The 22,290-nt window shown below is 68.4% G+C and overlaps 1 protein-coding gene across 6 annotated transcripts in view; it reads left to right on the top strand.

Moving 5' to 3' along the window:
- Positions 1–476: 476 nt before the first annotated feature.
- ADGRB2 (adhesion G protein-coupled receptor B2) overlaps positions 477–22,290 on the top strand; it is a 29,097-nt gene continuing 7,283 nt past the window's right edge. For 2 of the 6 annotated variants that reach the window (XM_063355866.1, XM_063355867.1), the window contains exons 1-17: positions 4,957–5,481; positions 7,558–8,359; positions 12,692–12,775; positions 13,806–13,970; positions 15,310–15,474; positions 16,577–16,741; positions 17,531–17,695; positions 17,776–17,877; positions 18,032–18,138; positions 18,544–18,738; positions 18,830–18,898; positions 18,998–19,106; positions 19,181–19,327; positions 20,183–20,258; positions 20,331–20,433; positions 20,701–20,744; positions 21,867–21,993. In XM_063355866.1, coding sequence (XP_063211936.1) covers positions 4,972–5,481; positions 7,558–8,359; positions 12,692–12,775; positions 13,806–13,970; positions 15,310–15,474; positions 16,577–16,741; positions 17,531–17,695; positions 17,776–17,877; positions 18,032–18,138; positions 18,544–18,738; positions 18,830–18,898; positions 18,998–19,106; positions 19,181–19,327; positions 20,183–20,258; positions 20,331–20,433; positions 20,701–20,744; positions 21,867–21,993 — 3,135 coding nt within the window. In that variant the 5' untranslated portion in view covers positions 4,957–4,971. Of the gene's footprint in view, positions 600–2,803; positions 3,221–4,956; positions 5,482–7,557; positions 8,360–12,691; positions 12,776–13,805; positions 13,971–15,309; positions 15,475–16,576; positions 16,742–17,530; positions 17,696–17,775; positions 17,878–18,031; positions 18,139–18,543; positions 18,739–18,829; positions 18,899–18,997; positions 19,107–19,180; positions 19,328–20,182; positions 20,259–20,330; positions 20,434–20,700; positions 20,745–21,866; positions 21,994–22,290 lie in introns of those variants that run through there. The other 4 variants (XM_063355872.1, XM_063355870.1, XM_063355868.1 and 1 more) reach the window with 4 other exon arrangements.

The raw sequence follows: 22,290 nt of genomic DNA on the forward strand, positions 1-22,290 counted from the left end.
ACCGATGCCCGCGGGTGCGGGCACACGCCGGCCACACACCTGCACCCCCCCACACCCCCGGGACCACAACACGCGTGTGCACGCCCCATCCGCACGCGTGCAGCCCTCACCCCCCCGTGCATGCACGTCCCCCCCCCTTCGCCGTGTGCACCCACAACCCCCCCCACCGCTGCAGCATCCCGGGGGTCACCTTCCCCCCCCCACCCCCGGGCTCCGGGGGCGGCGGCGGCGGCGGGGGGGGGGCACCCACCCCCCGTTCCCCTCCTCCCTCCCTCCCGCCCCCGGCCGCCCGCCCCCGGCCCCGCGCCGCGCAGGCTCCCCGCCATGCCCGCTGCTGTCACACCGCCCCGCGCCCGGCGCATGCAGCAAGTGCCCGAGCCGCGCGCGCCGCCGCCGCCGCCCCCCCCCCCCCGCCGCCGCCACCGGGGCCCGGCGCGCCGCGCGCCCGCCGCCGGCCCCGCGCGCCACCGCCGCCGCCGCCGCCGCCGCGCTCCCCCGGGCGCGCCCGGGCACCGGCTGCCGCCGCCGCCGCTCGGGGATGGCCAGCCCGCTGCACGCCGCGCCGCGCCGGGGCTACACGCGCTGCTGACGGAGCGCAGGTAAGGGCGGCGGCGGGGGGAACCCCCCCCCCCCCACCTCCGGTACACCGACACCCCCCCACCTTCGGTGTGGCCCCCTCCTCCTTCCCGGTACACCGAGCCCCGAGGTGCGGTGCGTTCCGCTCCCCCCCCCCCCCCCCTCCCCCCGCTTCCTTCCGCGGCGCAGCGGGGGCGGCAGCTCGCCGGGGTTGCGGGATGCGGCGGCCGGTGCTGCCGGTTGGCAGAGCCCCGGTTCCGCCGTGTTCCCTGTTCCCCCCCTCGCCCCCCCCTTCCCCCACCCCCGGCCAACTTTCCTGCTCCGGCGGCGGGGCTGCGGGGCCGGGGAGTTGCAGCCGCGCCGCGGTACCGAGGGTGGCCGGTGCTCGGTGCCCGGTGCGGGCAGCGGCATCCCGGGGGCGGCCCCGGCCCTGCCTGGAAGTTGCGCGGGGTTGCGGCGGGGGGCGGGCGGGCTCGGAACCGGGGCTGGCTCCGAGCGGTGGCGTGACAGGGGCTGCCGCCCCCCCCCGCCATGGGGTGCCTGTCCCCCTCCCCAACAGCAGTGACAGGGCTCCGGCAGCCCCTGTTGGAAGGGCTGCACGCGTGTCGGTGGGCACATGCATGTCGCTGGGCACACGTGTGGCACCGCGATGTGTCATACAGCGAGGCCAGGGGTGCCAGGCTGCCTGCTGGCATCCCTGCCAGCCCCGCTGCGGGCACACGTGTGCTGCCAGCGCGGCACGCGTGGGTGCTCGGTGGGTTGGTCACCCCTGGCCAGGACCCCGGGGAATCGGCACGCAGCGGGGCGCGTGGGCAGGCGTGTTGGCAGAACCCCGGCAGCAGGCGGCGGTTTTGCTGCTCTCCCCTGCGTGGGGGCTTTGTTCGGAGCCAGTGGGGAGCCCCTGTGCCACTGGGGCAAACGGCATCGGGGGACCGTGGGCGTGCGGTGGGGGCACACGTGGGCGCCCAGCATGTGCCGGCGCGGGCACGTGCAGCATGCAAGTGGCAGCCAGATCCGGGGGGGGCTGTGCCCCTTCCCAGGGGACCCGTGAGCCTTGGGGTTCATGGCAGGAGCGGTGCCACGTGTGCCTGCGCGTGTGCCCACGCAGGTCACTTGTTGAAGCACGGGGAGATTTTCCGCAGCCCCGGCCGGCGCGGAGGGCGCGTGTGCGCCGCGCCTGCATGGTCGGTGCCGGGGGCTCACGGCAGCACAGCGTGTGTGAACAACCCTGTGCTTTTCTAGGTCATGTCACTGCTGCCTGGGCTGGATGGCGCCTGGCAGCCGGGGCCGACGGTGGCGTTGGGGAGGTGGCCCCGGGGTGGCCGGGCTGGGTCGTGGCAGAGCGTCCGGTCGGGGTTTCTGGCCGGGCACTGCGGATGGCTGGGGTGTGTGTGGAGACGGTGGCACTGGGCTGGTGCTGAGCCATGCCGCCGGGAGAGCTCCCGGTGGGCGGCGCGGCGGTTGTTTGGGACTGGCCTGTCCCCCCTCGAAGGCAGCGGGGGCGGCTGAGCCCAGGAGGGCTCGTGGGGCGAGATCGGCTCGTGGGGCTCCCACTGGGCGCCCGTGGGGAGGAGCGGGGTGGCGTGGCTGTTGTCACCATCGCCTGGCTGCCCTCTGGCCGCCCTCCTCAGGGAGGCTCGGTGCCCCGTTTCCCAGCGGGGTTCGTTACCAGTGGCACGGATGACGGCGGATGCTGGAGATGGCCATGGGGCAGTGCCGGTCCCTCTGTGCCGGAGCCCGGAGCCTGGCAGTGGCTTCTTTTTGAGGCCTGCCTGGCTGCTCGTCAAGCCTTGTCACCAGACCCTGCTTTGATCCAAGGAGCCTGCGAGAAGCCAGGATCCTACGAATTTGGTCTGAGCTGAAGGGAAATGAATACGGAGCTGGCACCGTAGGCGGCTTCTCCGCGACCGGCAGCTGCGTGGCAGAGGTGCTCCAGTACGGGCTGGGAAGATGCTGCCTGCTCTTCTCGACGCTGCTAAGGAACCTCTGCTCTTCTGCCGGCCGTGACACCTCCGCCGTGCCGGTGACAGGCGTTGGGCCAAGGGTGCCAGACTCTTCCCAGAGAGCTGCGGTGGGCTCTGCCTTCCCTGGTGGGCTGCGGAGAGCCCTGCCCTGGCACCAACCTCCCCCGCACAGGAGCAGGAGTAGATGGGTTTTCCTTCACCTGGGCTGTTCCCATCGCTGCCGAGCCCCCGTGCCCAGGGCTGGGTGCTCTCCAGGCTGGGTGGGGGCTGCAGGACAGGCTCCCCGTGCCCCCCTGCGCAGAGGAAGCCGATGCTCGGATGGACGGACACACAGACCATGGGCTGAGCCGCTAGCCTGGTCCCCGGCACAGCCCTCGGGGCTGGGCTACTGCGATGCCTCGATGCTGCTCCACGGGAATTTGGACCGGGGCCCTGCAAACTCATTTCCTACCATGGAGCCATCCTCTAATGGGGACGGGGCTGGCTCTGGGCCACCCGGCTTGGTTGCCAAACGTCAGAGGCTCCGTAGCTCCTCAGTGCTCGCAAGGGCCATCGCGTCCCCCCCGCTCTCGTCCCGTCTGTTCGTTCTTGATGTCCTCCAAGAGCGGGATGGAGCCAGGCCCCTTCTCCTCCTCGGGGCACCTTGGGGGCTCCCAGCGGATCTGGGTCTGGCTGAGATGGTGGGTTACAAAAAAAAATCCCCCTCCAGCACAAGCACACACCCAGGCTGCCCCCCCAGCTGCCACCCCTGGGACGCGGACCCCCCTTTGGATGCCTCCTGGGGCACTCAGCCCCCTGTCCCTTTGCCCAATGGTGCCAGGGCAGGATGGAGCTGATGGAGAAGAGGGAGCCACATCCCAGCTACATGGAAACTACTCGGGAGAGGCCGTGGGAGAGTAGCGGGAGCAGCCGCAGCTGCTGCAGCCCCTGCGGGTGCCCTGCTGCGGGGGGGGGGGGGGGGGGGGACGGGACTCGTCTCCAGGGACCCCCACAGCCATGGAGGGGGAGGCAGCACACGCTGTTCCCTGGCAGAGTGTAATCCCTAATCCCGGAGGAGATTTCACTGTGCTGTCTCTCGGCCTTTCTTTCGGAGTGGAGTTTTACCAACAGCAGTTAAGCAAAATAAATAAAAAGGCCTGTGCTTGCCAGTGCTAGCGAGGCTGAGCCAGTGATTGGCAAAGCGGCACCATTAATTACAGCTCGGCGCTGCTGCCAGCCTGCCTGCTTCAGGAAAGGTGGTGGCAGCACGCCGGGGAAGGCAGAGGGAGAGGGGGAGTGCGCGGGGAAGGGGGAGACGTGGGAGAGGGGAGGCGGGGAAACGTGGTCCCGGGTGCCGGGGAGGATGTGCCGCGGCGGGTGGAAGCGGCACCGAACCCCCTCTCCCCGCCGAGCGCCTGTGCCTGCACGGGAACCCACGCGTGTGCGCACACACGCCTTGCAGGAAGCCGTGTTTTGGCGGGGGGGGTGAGGGCTGAAGGCTGTGGTCTCAGCGGAGTTACTCGGGCAATTTCGCCCGGTGCTGCTCGCAGCGTTAATTAGTCGGCAGAGAGGCCGGGTCGGTGCTGGCGAGGGCCGGCAGGGCTGGGTGCTGCGGGTCCCTCGCAGGGCGGCCGGGGCTGAGCGCGGAGGTGGCGGAGGCGGCTTTGAAGTTTCCGGATGCCTTTGAACCGCTAGCGAAGATCCTGGAAATTGGAGGGTTGCGGACTCAGCCGGCGGGAAGAGCTCGTTACGGCGCTTTGTTCGTCGGCATCACCTCTGGGCAGGCAGGGATGCGTTCCCACGGGATGGAGCCCGTTCCGTGGCCTCGTGGCTGTGCCGTGCTGTGCTGTGCCATGCCGCTGGCCGGCTGCTCCCCTCCAGGTGCCGTGGCCTTTCAGCAGGGAGCGGGGCTGCTCCCACTGTCGTTCAACAGCCAGGACTGCCCAGCCCTTCCTTACCCTTGTGCCCTTGTCCCGAGCCATCCTCGCCTTAGGAATTCTCATGGATAGTAGATTTTCTACAGCCTATTAAAACAACACTGCCGGGTTAAAAACCGTGTCTCTTAAAACCCAAATCTCCTTTACTTTGCTATTAATCGTTTCTCAGATTACTAATGCCAGCGGGGTTTAGTGCTGCCCGTTTATCACTTTTGGGGCTGGTTGGTTGTTTCATGCTTTTCCTGGCCGGAGAGGGGCGGCTGCGGCTGAGCCGGAGTGTGATGGGCAGGAGCTGGCCCCTGCCGTGCTGGGAGGATGGAGCTGGACCAGGTCCCCGCCAAAATCCCTGCCGAAATCCCAGTTCACATGGAGCATCTTCAGGGAAACAATCTGTCTGTGGGGCGCGAGCAGGGCTGGTGTGGAGCGGTGCCTCCTCCCGCCGTGCCGCGGCTGCCGGTGAGGGAGAGGCGAGCCCCGGTCGGATCCTGCTGGTTACCGGAGCCAGGAGGGATGCGATGGCGGTGATGGAGAGGGACCAGCGCCGACTGCTGAGGGTGGGGAGCCTGGGATGTCACTTCTGCACGGTCGCTTCCCAGTTCTGTGATGGCTCTTTAAAAGCTTTAATTAAAAACCCACCCCCTTCCCTGCGCCCGGGCGGGGGAACAAAGGCAAATGGAAGGGGCTGGAGCGGGTGGCTCTGGCGGGCGAGCGTGCCAGCCTGTGCCAGCCCCGCTCCGGGCGCCGTCCCTGTTGAGCGGCGGCCGCTCCGGCAGCAGCCCAGCAAAGCGGTTGGGTGCAGCAGGTCCCCGGGGGCGGCCAGTGTCCCCCCCACCAGCGGGCTTTGCCGGCGGCGCCGGGATGCGGGCGCTGGTGCCAGGCGGTTTCTTCCACGTGGAGCCAGGCCGTTTCGGAGGGGCGATGGGCGGCGGGGCCGTGCCCTGGCACCCCGCCAAGGCTGGGCTCGCTCTTGCCGGAGCCCGCGGACGGCGACGCTGCAGGGGACGAGGTCCTCGCCCCGGTGCCAGGTAGGGGGTGACGGTGGCCCCTCCTCGAGCTGCTCAGCAGCTCCCGCCGGGTGACTCGGTGCCCCAGATGTTAAATATCTTCTCGGGGCCCAGCTCGCAGCTCGGTGAAATATTCTCACTGCAGCAGCGGCAGCAGAAGCGCTGCAGGGAGCGGGGCCGGTGCTGAACGAGCTGTATCGGCTTCGATCTGCTCTCGACGAGCCCTGGCCTTTGGCAGCAGCCGCGGCGCGGTGCCGGGCTCTGGGGCAGCCACAGCCCTCGGCGGCTTTTCGGGGTCGGGGGGAGGCTCCCCGTGGTCCGGAGCACCTGGGTCTGGCACAGCACCGTGTTTCAAAGGCGGGGAGCCCGGGGAAGCGTGGCAACAGGCTGCCCGCTCGTCCCTGTCCCCGCCAGGCTTTCCAGCAGCCGGTTTGCCCCAGCAGTAGCCACGCTGGCAAGCTGGGCACCGACAGGAGCTGGGCGGGAGGGACGAGCGGTTGGCGGTGCCGGAGCATCCCTCCTCGCTGCTCCCGGGCGAGGGAAGCAAGCACCATCTTGTGTCCCTGCCAGGCTGCGGGAGCCCCGGGAGCTCGCTGCAGAGCGGCAGCGTGTCCCTGCCTGACCTCCTCTTCCTCTTCCTCCTCCTCATCCTCCCGGCCCCGGCTCTCCCGGAGCAGTGGAGGGCTGGGACTCTCCGGGAGACCCCAGGTCTTTGCCGGGTGCTTGAGGAGCAGCAGTGGGGGGTGTCCGTGGGGCTTGCGGCTCCAGCCCCCTTCGTCCCCCTGCTGCCGCAGGCCGGGGGGGGTTTCCTGTTGAATTCCCCGGGGTCTCCTGGGGGTGGAAGTGGCTGCAGGAAAGTGGGTTTTCTTTTACCCCAGAGCCCCCTGCTTACATCGGGGGGTCCTGCCTGGACCCAGCCCCAGGCTTGGCTGCTCCGGCTGGCTCCATCCCAGCCCCTTTCTCCCCATGCCTGCGTGCTGCCGGCGGGAGCCGGCTGCCGACACCGAGCCCCCGCGCTGCCGGGGCGGCGGGAGCCAGCGCCAGCCTGTTGCATGAGAGCCGGGTTATTTTTAGCTCTGTAATGTGCCCGTCGTGGCTCCGGCGCAGGCTCGGCCGAGGCTCAGGCTCCCTCCCTCGTGAGCAGGGGGATGCCCTGGCACCGGGGCCTCGTCCAGGGCTGATTTGGGAGCAGGAGAGGTTGTTTTGGGGTGGAGAAGGGCATCCCTACGTCGTGCCGAGCCCTCAGCATCCCCCACGCATGGCTGGGAGCGGGGACCTCTGTGATTTTAGAAATCAATCTCTGGGATGGCATCCTTCCCTGCGGCAACCTCTTGAGTGTCCCCCGCTGTCCCCGGGGCTGCCCCCTCGCTGACGCTGCCTGGCAGGGCGGTGCCGACACGCGCGCGGTGGCCTCGGCCTCTATGGAGCCGCACTCCGGTCCCACTTAATAAGGCCACTGCGTGCATTATTTTATTAATGAGTTATTAAAAAGCTATCCACGGCAATGCTGCTGTGTACCAGGCATGGTGTCCAAGAAATATGTACTTCAACGATTGCTCGCCCCGTGCCAGGGTCTCGTGGCAGGTGGGGGACACACCATGCTGTCGGGGTGCCCGTATACCCCCAGCACATCACCCTGGGCTCCTCCGCTGAGCAGCTGGCCTGTCCCCGTGGTGCTCGGGGCCACCAACAATAGGTACGAGGCTTTTTATAGCCCCGTCTGGGCAGAAGCTGTTTGGTGGCTCCTTGCCCAGGTTGTGCTTGGCCGGCTCCGGCGGGTGAGCCGAGGGCAGAGGGGGATGCAGCAGTGGGGGTCCGCTGCTGTGGGGTGGGAGCCGGGTCCGCCCTCTGGTGGTTTTGGGGTAAAGTCCCCAGTCCGTGCTGCACGGTCCCTGGCCTGGGGGCTGCCTTGGCACAGCCTGGGTCTCCGATGGCTGTCCCCGCCTGCAAGGTGGCAGCTGGGGACATCGACCAGCTGGGACGCTGCTCCCATGCCGGCTGGGGCTGGGAGCGGGTCACTGGCCCCCGCGGCACAGCAGAGAGCCGCAGCAGCGTGCCTCCCGGTAAGCATCTGTCTGTCCGTCTGTCTCTCCCCAGGGCAAATGCCATAGGATGACCGCTGCTGGTCCCCTCTTACTGGCTGTGATATCGTCTCTCCTGTGGCTCACGCGGGGCTTCGACCCGGCTCCCAGCGCCTGCTCCGCTCTGGCCTCCGGCGTCCTCTACGGCTCCTTCTCCCTCAAGGACCTCTTCCCCACCATCTCCTCCGGCTGCTCCTGGACCCTGGAGAACCCCGACCCCACCAAGTACTCGCTCTACCTCCGCTTCAACCGGGAGGAGCAGGTCTGCACCCACTTCTCGCCCATGGTGCTGCCGCTCGACCACTACCTGGCCAACTACACCTGCGACCCCCGTGGCGAGGCCGCCAGCCCCCTGCCCGCCCGCCAGGAGGAGGCAGAGGAGGAGGAGGAGGAGGAGGAGGAAGCCGAGCTGGAGCTGTGCGAAGGCGCCGGGCCCTTCACCTTCCTCCATTTCGACAAGAACTTTGTGCAGCTGTGCCTGGCGGCCGAGCCGGAGGCGGCCCCCCGCCTCCTGGCCCCCCAAGCCCTGGAGTTCCGTTTCGTGGAGGTGCTGCTCATCAACAACAACAACTCCAGCCAGTTCACCTGCAGCGTGCTCTGCCGCTGGCTGGAGGAGTGTCTGCAGGCGCCCGGCGCCCGCCGCTGCGGTTTCACCCACGCCGGCTGCAGCTGCCAGGCGGAGAGCCCGCCGGCACCCCGCCGCAACGCCACCCGGCACGCCGCCCGCACGCCCGCCACGCCGCCCGCCGCCGGCTGCTGCCCCACCGACCTGCATTCTGCGAATGCCAATGACTTCCACCTGCCCGACGTCCCGCACGGTGAGTGGGGCGCCAGGAGGGGGGAGCCCCAGGGAGGGGACCCTGCCCTGTGCGTGCTTCCCGGGGGGCTGCGCGCGGGGCAGGGGGGCTGCGCCGTGGGTGAATCCTGCCCGTCCGCGCTCGCCAGGGCAGGAGGGTGCACATCGGGCGCTGTGCATGGAGCAGGGAGGCTGTGCCATGGATGAATCCCGCCCATGCACGCTCCCTGGGGCAGGAGGGTATAAATCAGATGCCGTGCATGGAGCAGGGAAGCCATGGGAAGGATGAATCCTGCCTGCGCACGCTCCCTGGGGCAGGAGGGTGCAAATTGGGTGCAGTGCATGGAGCAGGGAAGCCGTGCAAAGGATAAATCCTGCCTGCGTACGCTCCCTGGGGCAGGAGGGTGCAAATCGGGCGCTGTGCACGGAGCAGGGAAGCCGTGCAAAGGATAAATCCTGCCTGCGCACACTCCCTGGGGCAGGAGGGTGCAAATTGGGTGCAGTGCATGGAGCAGGGAAGCTGTGCAAAGGATAAATCCTGCCTGCGTACGCTCCCTGGGGCAGGAGGGTGCAAATCAGATGCCGTGCATGGAGCAGGGAGGCTGTGCCATGGATGAACCCTGCCGGCGCACGCTCCCTGGGGCAGGAGGGTGCAAATCAGGCGCTGTGCATGGAGCAGGGAAGCCGTGCAAAGGATAAATCCTACGCGTGCACGCTCCCTGGGGCAGGAGGGTGCAAATCAGGTGCACGGAGCAGAGGAGCCGTGCAAAGGGCAGATTGTGCCCGTTCACGCTCCCCGGGGCAGGAGGGTGCGAATCGTGCCCGGTGCACGCTCCTGGCTCCAGGTGCCCCTCGCCCACACGATGGCCGGGCTCAGCAGAGCTGCAGCTCGCTCTGCGCTGGCCGCGGGCTGGCCGGCCCTGTTAGCCCTGCTCCCCACTACGCTGGCCCCGGCTGTTTGCCACGTCTGCTCTGGCACAGCCCGCGCCACCCCGGGGCCTCGCTCGCCGCCTCCCCGGCACTGGGGCTGCTGCGCGCCTGACCGCGAGCCCGGAGCAGGAGCCCTGTCACTCTGCATTGGTGGAGACGTGGAAAACAATTTGCAGGTAAAATGACCCTTTCCCGTGGCAAATTACCCTTGACTGCTGCAGCCCGGGCGCTTGTTATTCCAGGCAGGATGTCACGGCACGGCGGCACGGCACGGCCGGGCTATTAACCAGGCGGAATGAAGCCATTTGCTCGTTACGGAATTGCAGAAACCTCGAGCGAAGATAAAGCAGCCGTGCTCGCCTGCACCCTGGGCAGCGGGGTCGGGCTGCCCGTGGCGGGGAGTCGCCTCGCCCAAGCGCTCCCGTCGCCTGCGGGGCATCTCTGCCGAGCCCAGCGAGGCGATGCAGGGGTTGGGGGACACATCTGGCCAGCTGTTCCTCCTGCGCCAGCCCCGGGTGATGCACGGGGAGGAGCAATCCCCAACTTAGTTGTGCAGGGTCTTTATCCAGCAGATTAGGTGGTGGTGATGGGCTGTGGGTATATATATATGTAATTTCATTGGGCTTTAGCATTTATTCCAGGACTAAATGTCATTACGGGCAGATCCCCCGACTAAATCCCTGGTCCGTTACAGCTGCAGGGTTATAAATCGCCTCATCCCAAAGGGAGCTGCTTGAGCTGATTTTATTTGGTTTTTTCTTCCTTTTTTTCGCCTTTCAATGCAACTCTGCATGGATGATTAAGAGCTTGGTGCCGGGTTCAGGTGCCATCCCTGAGCTCAGCCTGGCTGGATCTCTGCCCGGGGCGCCCAGGGATGCTGCCGGGGCTGACACCCGCCGTGTCCTGGGGCTGCTGGCGTGGAGCGGGGCTGGAGGATGCCCCATTCCATCGCTTCCCAGGGTGTCCTGCACCGCCTCGTGGCTGGTTTGGTGGGGGTCAGCGATGCCGAGGATGGCTCAGAGGGAGGATGCTGGGCCAAGTGCTGGAGACGGGGGTCCCCACGGGCTTGGCACAGGCGGGCACCGAGCTGCCTGCCGCCTCTCCGCAGACCGGCGTGCCGACCGGCTGCAAAGGCGAGAGCGCGAACTCCTGCTCCTTCCCCAAATTACATTTGACATTCAATTAAAACCTGGAGGCGCCCGGAGGTACAATGTTATTGCAGCGCCGGAGCCGCAAGGGTAATGCGCTGCCTCGGCCGCCCCGCGTGCCGCACCGCTGCCAGCCGGCGCAGCCCCCGCACCGCCGTCCCCCCCGGCCCTTCACTTGCATCACCGCGGCCGGAGGAGCACAGAGCGCCCTTCATGGCAGCGAGGGGGGGGTCCCGGGCTCCCACCTGGCTTTCCCCCCTCCCCGGGGTGGAGAATGGCCGCCTTTCAGGGTGGCGGTGGCAGGCAGGGCTGAATGGCGCCTGTGAGCCCAGCCTTGGCGGGCGCCCAGCGCTGATCTCACCGGCTCTCCTCCGCCGAGCGCCGCAGCAGCCCGGCGACGCGGGGGTTGGCACCCGCCCAGCCGCTCCCGGGGCCTCCCCGCTCCCAGCCACGGCGGTGGCACCGGGGTCCCCGGCCCCCCCCCATGCCGTCCCCTCCGTGGCACGGCTCTCCCATAGGGCAGGGGCACGTGGCTGGGGCTGGGGATGTGCATCCCCCGTGCAATGCGGGTCCATGTGGGTGTAAAGCACGGATGGGCGTGGGGTTGAAACCTTGCGGGGTGACATTGGGCACATTGCAGGCATGCAAGGGGGGTGTCTTTGAAGGGGGTACAGCCCCACAGAGGTTGTACCTCTGGGGCCGAGCGGTTCCAGCTCTGGGGCTGCGTTTCCCCAAACCCGTCACCCTTCAGAAACCAGCCGCCGCGGAGGTGATGCCAGGACGGGGTCACTGCTGTCAGCTAGCAGGGACATGGCTGGCCTCGGGGGACATCCTGGGGTCCCCAGAAGACCCCCCCCTGCCCTCGCAGCCCAGCAGCCGTGCCGTGGTGCGGGGCGCTGGGGGACCCCCGGGGCAGGACGGGGTGCGGGTGCCGGGGCAGAGGGTGCCGGGCATGGCCGCAGCCGCCCTGCGGTGACGGCCAGGGATTTAGTGCTCTCAGAAGGAAATTGAATTTGGTGTCTCTGTCGAACACAGCCGGGGAGAGCGCCCTCGTATATCCTCAGGATTTATGGTTATCCCCGGGCGCTCGCCGTGACGCGCGTAATTCTGCCGTGCTGCTCAGGGGAGCGGGCGGCCCCATGGGAGCTTGGCCCCACAGATGGACAGACCCCCCCAGGGCAACCCCTCAGCCTCCCCGGGTCGCCCTGTGCCACGGAGAGGATGCACGGGGACAGGAGCTGAGGGTACCTGGCTGCACCGACGGTGACGGCGAGGGACGGGCCCCGGCAGGGGTTACGGCAGGTTGAAGGCAAAAGTCGGTAAATTTGGGTCTGGTTTACAGCACTAATAAGTGTCAGTGCAGGCAGCGCTCCCTGCCTGGGGCTCCTATATCATCTCGGCGTGTTGCAATGGGAGCCGCAGCGTGCCCAAAGCGTGGCTGGGGGCTCCCCCGCCAATGCCAGGTGTCCCCTGTCACCTCCCTGCAGCCCCCTGGGGACATGGCCGTGCTCAGCCGGCAGTGCCGGGGCAGCTCCATGAGGCGGTTGTGGCATCACTGGCTGCTCTCCTGGCTGGCACAGCAGTGGGGTGCCCATGGTGTTTTGGGGTGCCACATGCCCAGGGTGGCATCGATGGTGCCCGGGTGACCCCTCACTGTTTCCCGCTGGCACACGGCATCCACTGTGCCGTGCCCAGGGCGAGCACCGGGAACTCCCCCGCGTCCTGCCCCCAGGTATGGGGACAAGGGACCCTGCTGCAGGGCAGGGAGGTGGCCCGGGGGGTGTGGGGGAGGCTGGGGAAGGCGTCCCCCCTGCGCCCGCAGCCGCACCTCCCGCCGAGCCCTCCACATGCCAGTTAATTTCACGCCAAGTGCTCTTGATGGATCTCTTGTTATTTTTGGTGAGCCGAGCCATAAATTTGTGCCACCTCACTGCAGCAAGCTGTTAAGTGGGGACAGGCTGGGAGAGCACCTCTGCCCAGCGCGGCGGGGGCGCAGGCACCCTGCCCGCTCTGGGGACATGGCTCCCTGGGTCGTGCTCCAGCCGCAGCCCCTGTGATGGGGGGAGTGACGTGTTTGGGGGAGCCGTGACACGTTTTTGGGGGTCTGCGAGCGTGCTCAGCCACGCTCAACCATCTCTTGCCCTCGGGGATGCCACGCAGTGCTCAGCGTGGGGCCAGGCATCCCTGTATCCCCCCTGCAGTGCTCCTTGACCCATGGTGGCCCGTCCCCATCCCTGTCCCCTGCCCACTCTCACTGGCACGCTTCTCTCTTCCAGGCAATGCGGTCGAGGAGAACCAGAAGGTGAAAACCCAGTGGCCGCGTTCGGCGGATGAGCCAGGCGTCTACATGGCCCAGACAGGTACCGGCGCGGGGACAGGCACAGGGTGCTGGTGGCACTGGGCTCGGGGGCCTGGCCATGGGCAGGGGTGATGGAGACGGAGCGACTCCCCTTGCTTCCTGCCCACGGACGGACTTAATTTGCTCCATTTATATATTTTTCCTTTACACCTTCCTCCGAGGGTTGTAAAGCAAAAGAAAAAAATCAAACCATTAATTGTTTCGTTCAAATGTATTTATTTGGCAAATCCATCTGGGTAATTTGAGCGCGCTGCTCCCCCCTCCCCAGCCCCCCTGATTTATGGTCGGAGGGCTCGGAGGCGAGCGGGAGATGGATGAGCCCCGGGGCTGGGAGAGGAGCTGCGCTCCGTGTGCCTGGCATGCAGATCTGCTCCCGGCCATGCTCGGGTGCTCACGGGGATCCTGCACCGTGTCCGGAGCCTGCACCACGGGGGGCTGCTGGGCAGGGTGTGGAGTGACCCTGGGGGGTGACATCGGCTGGCCCCGGCGTCCCCGTGTGACGCGGAGCAGCCACCCTGCTCCGGAGCCTTCACCCTGCCTGTCTCCAGGACAAATTGTCCCCTTCGGAGCCCTCCTCCGTATATTCCTTTTTAATTTAAACTGATGGCCTTTTCTTCCTGGCCTGTCCAATAGCTTCAGAGACATCATCAAGCTTAATAAGAGCTGGGTTGTTGTAAATGTCAGTGCTGCGCCTGGGCGGGGAGAAGGAGCCGTGCCGGGCTGCCCACGCTGCCCCAGCTGGATGCCGTCCCCCGCGCCGGGTGCGATCCCATGCCCTGACCCCTTCTTCTGCGCCCCACTTACATCCTCAGTGTCACAGAACGAGGGAATGGTTTGGGTTGGAAGGGACCTTAATCCAACCCCCTGCCCTGGGCAGGGACATCGCTGTCCCCCGTGTCACCTTGTCCTCATCCCTGCGCTCGCGGGCGCTGCCTGGCCGCTTTCCCGTCCCCCGTGGGTGCTCCACTCACGGGAGCTCCCCCGGCCTCCCCGGGGCAGCGGCCGTCTCTCAGGCTGGGTGTCTCCCGCAGGGGACCCGGCAGCGGAGGAGTGGTCCCAGTGGAGCGTCTGCTCCCTGACGTGCGGGCAGGGCTCCCAGGTGCGGACGCGCTCCTGCGTCTCCTCGCCCTACGGGACGCTGTGCAGCGGGCTGCTCCGGGAGACGCGGACTTGCAATAACACGGCCACCTGCCCAGGTACGGGGGGGACACGGGGACACCAGGGAGGGGGGCTTCGCTGCCGGCTGGGGGGTGCCCACCGCTGGCTGGGCTCTGGTCGGTGCCTGAAGCGGGCGGGCGGCTGGGGAGAGTGGGGAGGTGTGTTGCTGGGGGGTCTCTGGGGGTGTGGGGTGTCTCGCAGGCGGGGGGGCGCTGGGGGTGTATGAGGAGGGGGGGTGGCTCTGCGGCGATGCTCTCGTGGAAGCAGGCGTTGCCCATCCCGCTGTGTCCGGGCATCCCTGGAGCTCCTGCTGGCGTTGCCCCGTCGTCTCATCTCCCCAACTCTGCCAGCTCGTGGGAAACCGAGCCGGGGGAGGCGTCTGCAATGGGTGCCCGGTGCCCCATCCCACCCCACCCCACCTCGCCACTCCTGCTGCCGGGGGTTTTGCCCTGGGAGCAGCTCAGCTGGCGGCCCTCTCCATCCTCCCTCCCAGCAAACTCCGGGCTTGCCCAGGGTGCTCCGAGGCTTCGTGCTGGGGGAGAAGTGGGGGCTGGAGCTTGCGCCGGGGGTCCCGGGGCCGTGCAGCTGCCTGGGCCGGCGTGGTGGGGGTGTCCCCACTCGTGCGGGGCAGGAGGGGCTTGTGCTGCCTGGTTCTTCACGGCAGGTCGTGGGCAGGAGCGGGCAGGCAGGACACTGGGGGTCTCACTGGGCTCTACACTGGCCTGTTTATCCGTGGTGGCATCCGTGTATCTTGCGTGGGACGCAGGAATTGGCAGGGCTTTGGGGTGCTGCCGCAGTGGCCAGGCTGCCCTGTCCGAGCCTGGGAGGCTTTGGGGGCTTTGCACCCCCAAAACACACGTGTGCCCGCTCCCCTCCGTACTGGGGAGCACAGCCCTGTCCCGGCACTCCAGGGATGTCGCATCTCATGGAGGAGCATCCTTTATCCTAAAGGATATCCTAAAGCCTGTGTGCTGTGCGGGTCGTGCTCCCTGCCCGGGTGAGCTGAGCTCCCGTGGGTGCGACGTGTCCGAGGGGTGGCCGCGGCCAGCGCTGGGGCGAGCTGGGCTGTGCGTGGGGGCGGGGGGACATGTGCCGCCAGCGCTGAGACCCCAAAGGGGAGGCTGGAGCCGGGCAGGGAGCGGCACGGCTGCCCGCTCAGGGCCCTTGTGGTTTGGGCTCGGGCGTGATGGTGGGGCAGGCGATGCCGGCGGGACACAGAGAGGAGCCGGGCACCGTGCCTGGCTCTGCTGCGGAGCCCTGGCGCGGGGCACGAGGGGTCTGCAATGGCCAGGACCCCTCGGTGCCAGCAGGAGGAGGAGGATGCTGGAGCCCCGCGGGGCCGGGGGCGTGCGGCGACGGCGCTGTGCTGTGTTGCAGTTCACGGCGCGTGGGAGGAGTGGTCCCCGTGGAGCCTGTGCTCGGTGACCTGCGGGCGAGGGGCCAGGACCAGGACGCGGCGGTGCGTGGCCCCGCGGCGCGGAGGGAAAGCCTGCGAGGGCCCCGAGCTGCAGGCCAAGCCCTGCAATATCGCGAGCTGCCCGGGTCAGTACCTTCCTCTCCCCCTGCTCCTCCTTCCCCCCGGCAATGCCAGGAGACGGCACCGGCCGAGAGCCAGGGCCGAGCTCCCGGCGCGGGGCTGCAGCGCTGCGAGGGATGGGTGGCACCGCCGTGGGGACCCGGGACAGCCCGTGGGCACATGGGTGCTGTGACATGGGGTGCATCCTCCTGTCCCCGCTGGACACCCAGGTGGAGAGCCAGCTCCATCGGCCATGCGGGGGGCTCGAGCTCCTGCCACGGGCAGGGGAACAAGCCTGGGGTCCACGGAGGAGCTGGCTCCTTCCCTCCCCATTTTGTGTGTCTGGTGTCCCCGTGGCAGGCACAGCGCTGGCACTGGGGTGGCACAGGGATGTCATGGGGCACCGGGGAGGTGGCTGGAGGCGGCAAAGGGGGATGGCTGTGGGGTCTGTCTGTGCGCGGGTGGCAGTGCCGTCTCCTTCCCTTCCTCCTGTGTGTCTGGGGTGGCTGCGGTGGTGGCTATGGGGTTTCTGCAGTGGTGGCCAGGGATGTCAAGTTGGGGCTAGCATCCCCGTGGGGACCCCACATGCGGCGCAGGGAGACCAGTGGCGGGCTGGGAGCAGGAGAGAGCACTCTGTGCACCCTCTCTGCAGCAGCTCCGGCAGGGATGTGCCATCCACGGCACGTGGATTTTCCCGTGGCCGCTCCAAGAGGTGCTGCTGGAGCAATGAACGGTGATGGCAGCTCCTTCCCCCCCTGCCCTGCTCCATACAGCGGGGGCTCCTGGGTTTGGCAGGGAGCGATGCCAGGACTGCTGGGTTTGGTGTGGAGCAACGCTGGGGGCTCACGTCGGGTCCCACGAGCGTGGCCACACGGCAGGCTGGGCGTTGCGGTGCGGCAGGAAAGTAGGAGAAATCACTCAGGGTGCGGGGGCCAGTCCTGGTGACAGTCCCCCCGGCTGGGACAGGGTTCGGCGCTGGCTGTTGAGGTCGGCATGGGAAGAGTTGGCACGTCCGTAGGCTGGACCCGTTGCACGGAGAGCCCGTCGTGGGTCGCGGGGAGCTGGGGCCGGGCGCCCGAGGGGCCGCTGGCCGGTGGGGGCTGACGCCGCTCTCGCTTGTCCCCGCAGTGGAAGGGCAGTGGCTGGAGTGGGGCGCCTGGAGCCGCTGCTCCGTCACCTGCGCCAACGGCACGCAGCAGCGGACGCGCAAGTGCAGCGTCTCGGCCCACGGCTGGGCCGAGTGCCGGGGGGCCCACGCTGACGCCCGGGAGTGCTCCAACCCCTCCTGTCCCAGTAAGGCCCCGCGCGCTGGGGGGGAGCGGGGGGGACACCCACGCGTGCCGCTGGCACCGCACGTCGGGGCACGGCCCAGCCATGCATCTGCCACAAAGCCGCTGCGGTGTCACCGCCGGTGACACGAGGGGGCCGGCAGCCCCCTCCGCTGCGGATGCGGGTACGGGGGGAGCAGGAGGCAAAGAGTGATGCCGGGGATCAGCAGTCGCCCCCCTTGTGCAGCCACATCCCAGCTGGAGGAGCGGGGGATTCGTCCCATGCCCTCACCCCTCTGTCACGCTGGGGGGACCCGTCTGTGCCCGGCGGCTGCGGGTGCCGGCGTGCTTTGGCCATGCCAGCTCTCCTGCGTGCACGTGGGGCAGCTCCTGGGGCTGGGGCCGGCACTGGGGATGGGGGGACAGCGGGCAGGGGGGCTGTAGTCAGGCCAAAGGATGGACCCCGTCCTCACCCTGTCCTTCCGCCCCATCCTTGTCTTGTCCTTCGACCCCCGGCGTCGGTGGCGGGCGCAGAGGGAGGCGGGTGCTGCGCCGCGGCCGCCGCGGCCACCGCAGGGAGGGTTCAGCTCTGCCACGCGCCGAGGGTGCCCTTGGGCTGCCGGCGGGGGAGCGGCCGGCGGCTGTGCGGCGGCGCTGGTCTCATCGGAAAGAGATTTAAATCATCGATCCGTGGATTTCATACCCTGCGGGGCTCTCGATTCGCGGCGTGGGGGGGGATCACCCCGCTGGGGCATGACGGGTGCCGCTCGACATGCCAAGATGGGCGTCCCACGGTGTCCCCCCATCCCCGCAGCCGACAGCAAGTGGGGCCCCTGGAACCACTGGAGCCTCTGCTCCAAGACCTGCGACACCGGCTGGCAGCGGCGCTTCCGCATGTGCGAGGGCACGGGCGTGCAGGGCTACCCTTGCGAGGGCACCGGCGAGGAGGTGAAGACCTGCAACGAGAAGAAGTGCCCAGGTACGGAGCACCCCAGTGCTACCCCGGTGCCCATCGCCCTGCGTCCGGGCGGCGCCTGACCCCCCCCTCTGCCCCCCCAGCCTACCATGAGATGTGCAAGGACGAGTACGTCATGCTGATGACCTGGAAGAAAACGGCCGCCGGGGAGATCATCTACAACAAATGTCCCCCCAACGCCACGGGTGAGGGGCGCGGGGCGAGCACCCCCAACCCCCCCACGCCCCGGAGCAGGGCAGGGGGTGGCGGGTGGCATCGGGGTGCCGGGCAGCGCCGCCTGTCCCCGGCGCGCGTGGGGGCAGTTCCCACGCCAGCACCAAACCCCATTCTCCCGCGCAGGGTCCGCCAGCCGCCGGTGCCTGCTGAGCCCCCACGGCGTCGCCTACTGGGGGGTGCCCAGCTTCGCCCGCTGCGTCTCCCACGAGTACCGATACTTGCATCTCTCAGTAGGTGCCCGCTCTGGCGCAGCCCTCCCCTCCCCATCACCAGGGGTCTGCTCTGTCCCCAGCCCCTGCCGTCCCCTCCAGGGCAGGGAAACCCAGCAGCTGCCTTGTTTCATTGGCAGCCCATGTGGGGAAACTGAGGCAGGGCTCCCCGGGTAGGGCTGGGAAAGGGGACCCCATCCTGGAGCTGGACCCAGTCCGAGCTGCGCTCCCGTGGCCTCGTGAAATGGCTCTTGGGGTGGGAGGGAACCCCCAGACCCCCATGTCCTGCTGCTGCCCTAATTAGCGCTATTAGCTCTGCGGTGTCCCCGCTGCCCGCACTCCTGGCATGGCGAGGGACCCGGGGACACACAGCACTGCTGGGGCGTGCTGGCGGCCAGCTGACACCGGTGTCCCCCCCTGTGCAAGCTGCGGGAGCACCTGGCCAAGGGGCAGCGGGTGCTGGCGGGCGAGGGCATGTCGCAGGTGGTGCGGAGCCTGCTGGAGCTCATGGCCCGCAAGACCTACTACAGCGGGGACCTGCTCTTCTCCGTCGAGATCCTGCGCAACGTCACCGACACCTTCAAGAGGGCCACCTACACCCCCTCCTCCGAGGACGTGCAGGTAGCGGGCGGGGGACGGCGAGGGACGCCCCCGGGGAGGTGGCGGCGGTCGGTCCCCCCGTCCCCAGCCCCGCTGAGCCCCGTCCCCGCAGCGCTTCTTCCAGGTGGTGAGCTACATGGTGGACGCGGAGAACCGGGACAAGTGGGAGGACGCCCAGCAGGTGAGTGGCACATGGCACGGACGGGTGGCCGGGGCAAACGGGTTGTCCCCACCGTGGGGACGCCTCCCAGCGGCTGCAGAGCTGGTCCCTCGCCCGCAGGTTTCGCCCGGCTCCGTGCACCTGATGAAGGTGGTGGAGGACTTCATCCACCTGGTGGGGGACGCGCTGAAGGCTTTCCAGAGCTCCCTCATCGTCACCGACAACCTGGGTGAGCGGTGGGACGGGCGCGGGGCCTCAGCGGGCGCAGGGAGCCGGGTGGTGACACCCGCTCTGCCCTGCCAGTGATCAGCATCCAGAGGGAGCCCGTCTCCGCCGTCTCCAGCGACATCAACTTCCCCATGAAGGGGCGCCGGGGCATGAAGGATTGGGCCCGCAGCTCCGAGGACAAGCTCTTCATCCCCAGGGAGGTGCTCAGCCTCGCCTCCGCCGGTGAGGCAGCGCTGGGGCCGCGGGGGCCAGCACGCTCTGCACGCCTGTGCACGCGTGTGTGCGCGCGCGCGCGCCTGGGGCGCTGCAGGGGCGTGCACGTGTGTGAGCGCACATCTGGGGCTGGGCACACGTGTGAACGTGCACATCTGGGAGCATGCGTGTGTGTACACATGTGAGTGTGCATGTGTGAGTGCACATCTGGGGCTGGGCTAATGTGTGAGTGTGCACATCTGGGAGCATGCGTGTGTGTACACATGTGAGTGTGCATGTGTGAGTGCACATCTGGGGCTGGGCTAATGTGTGAGTGTGCACATCTGGGAGCATGCGTGTGTGTACATGTGTGAGTGCACATCTGGGGCTGGGCTGATGTGTGAGCATGCACATCTGGGAGCATGCGTGTGTGTACATGTGTGAGTGCACGTGTGAGTGCACGTCTGGGGCTGGGCACATGGAGCGTGCGTGTGTGGCGCAGTGCACATTCACACACATGTCTGCGCGTGCATAGCCGGGAGTGTGCACGCGTGCGCATGGGAACGCGTGTGAGCTTGCATGTCTGGGGCTGCGCATGTGTGTGAGTGCACATCTGGGAGTACAGGCGTGAGAGTGCACATCTGGGAGCGCACGCGTGTGAGCGCGCACGTGTGCGAGCACGCAGGCGGCCTCCTGCGTGTGTCCATGTGTGCCGTGCCTGCGTGTGTCCGTGTGTGCCGTGCCTGTGTTGGGGAGGGGGTGCGTGTTCCCTTGCGTGTGTTGGGGACACACGTGTGGGCTCACGTGTCCGTGTGTGCTCGCTGAGCCCACGCGCGTGCCAGGCACTGGATCACGGCGCCCCTCTCCCGTCTCCTCTCTCTGCAGAAACGGATGAGTCGTCCCACTTCGTCATCGGGGCCGTGCTGTACCGCACGCTGGGGCTGATCCTGCCCCCCCCCAGGTGAGTGGGGCTGCCCGCTGTCCCCCCACGCCGTGTCCCCGTCCCTGTGACAGCCGGTGCCCCTCCCTGCAGGCCCCCCCTGGCCGTCACCTCCAAGGTGCTGATGGTGACGGTGCGCCCGCCGACCAAGCCCGCGGAGCCCCTCGTCCTGGTGGAGCTCTCCCACATCATCAACGTGAGTGTCCCCCTCCTGTCCCTTCGCATGTCACCTCGCGGTCCCGTGTGGGTCCCACCAGCCCCTTCAGCCCCGGGTGCTGAGAGCCACATAGGGGCTAGCAGCTCCCAGCCGGTGGCCACAAGCACTTGGCTCCTTGCCTGTGGTGGGGACGTGCCAGCGCCGGGGGAGCCGCCGGGTCCCCAGGGAGGTCCCCACGGGCCGATCACCTTCTTGGGGCTGGGAGCAGGGCAGGGGGCAAAGCACTAACTGTCCCTCTGTCCGCAGGGCACGTCCCACCCGCAGTGCGTCACCTGGGACTACTCGAGGACGTGAGTGGGACGGGGGGGAAGGGGGGGGACAGGGACACCCCGGCCATGCCCTTGCTGGCGGGCGATGCTGGGCGCAGGGGCTGGGCTGTCCCAGTGCCCTGTCGGTCCCCGGGGGGGTGGCGGGAGGGACGGGGAGCGGGGCCAGTCCCTGCCCGTGGCTGAGCCCCTCTGGCTGTGGGTGAATTGTGCTGCCACGGGATCGATGTGCCTCCGCGTGACGCTGGGGACGGACGCCGCCAGCCTGCCAGATGCAATTTGTTAGCGCGGAGCCCGGCGCTCTGGCAGGAGCGAGGGAAAGTAGGACACGGCGGGGGGAGCGGGGGGCACTGCGGGGCGAGGGGGTGGCAGTGCCGGGCCCCCCCCACCCCAGGTGCCCGTGGGGGCCCTGCACCTCGGGGTCGCTGCTTCCAGTAGGGCTCCCGTGCCAACGGGGAGGCGTGTGGTTGTGACGAGTGCGCCAGGTCTCAGCCTGGCCCCGGGGGAGCTGCGTCCCCAGCTGTCCCACAGACCCAGTTCCCGGTTTCCCCGCCTTGCTGGGAGCGGTGGTTGCTCTCCCCGTGCGTGGCCAGCGTCCCTGCGGGGCACCCCGGCCCGGCTCCCTCTGGGGGGTCCCCGTGGCAAGGGGGGGTCCCTGTGGCAGGGGGGGTCTCCATGGCAGGCGGGGAGCATCACCCGCTCCCGGGCAGGTCGGGCTTTGGGGGCAGCACGTCTCTGCTGCGTGAGCCACGGCTCGTGCTGGGGGGGACATGGGTGCCGGGGGGGGGGCCCTGGCACTGCCCTGTCCCCCCTCCATCCCCACTGCCTCTCCCACACCTGGCCCCCTCCTTCTGCACTTTGCCCCCCCCCACCTCCACCTGGGTGGGATGATTAAAAATCAAGCCTTCGTGTTGCTCCGCTCCCCAGGGGGATCAGCGCCGGGGCAGGCGGGGGCAAGCGGGGCAGGGATGGCTTCACCCCCCCGCCATGGGCTGGGGGGATTGACCTGTCCCCTGGCAGCGCCCCCTCCCTCTGCCTCCCCCCAGGCAGGGGCCAGCAAAGGGTTAAGTCGGGAGAGGCGCGGGGGGCTGCGTGTGCGTTTGATCATTTCAAATTGCTCTCCCTCGCTCTCGTCCCATTAATCAGGGATGCTGGCTTGGGAAACTGGGACACGGAGAGCTGCCAAACCCTGGAGACCCTCCCAGCGCACACCAAATGCCAGTGCCGCCAGCTCGCCACCTTCGCCGTCCTCGCCCAGCTGCCCAGAGACCTGGTAGGGGACAGGACGGGGACAGGGACACGCTGGGGACACGGGCCATGGATGGGGGGCGATCCCCGGGCTGTGGGGCCTGGCCGAGGTGGGGGTCCCGGGGGAGGATGGGGATGGGCAGGGGCTGCACCTCGACGGGGTGGGATGGGCACTGGGGGGGTGAGGGGGGTGCCTCCCACCACCCAAAAGAAGGGCTCCTGCACCCCCTGGCACCCCGAGGGTGGGCGTGGACGGGCAGGGGGCTGCCGTGGTCGAGAGGGCTCGATATGGGGCATCGCTGTGTGCAAGGAGCGGGGGGGG

Source organism: Chroicocephalus ridibundus, chromosome 19 (assembly GCF_963924245.1).
Source record: "Chroicocephalus ridibundus chromosome 19, bChrRid1.1, whole genome shotgun sequence".
NCBI classification, from domain to species: Eukaryota; Metazoa; Chordata; class Aves; order Charadriiformes; family Laridae; genus Chroicocephalus; species Chroicocephalus ridibundus.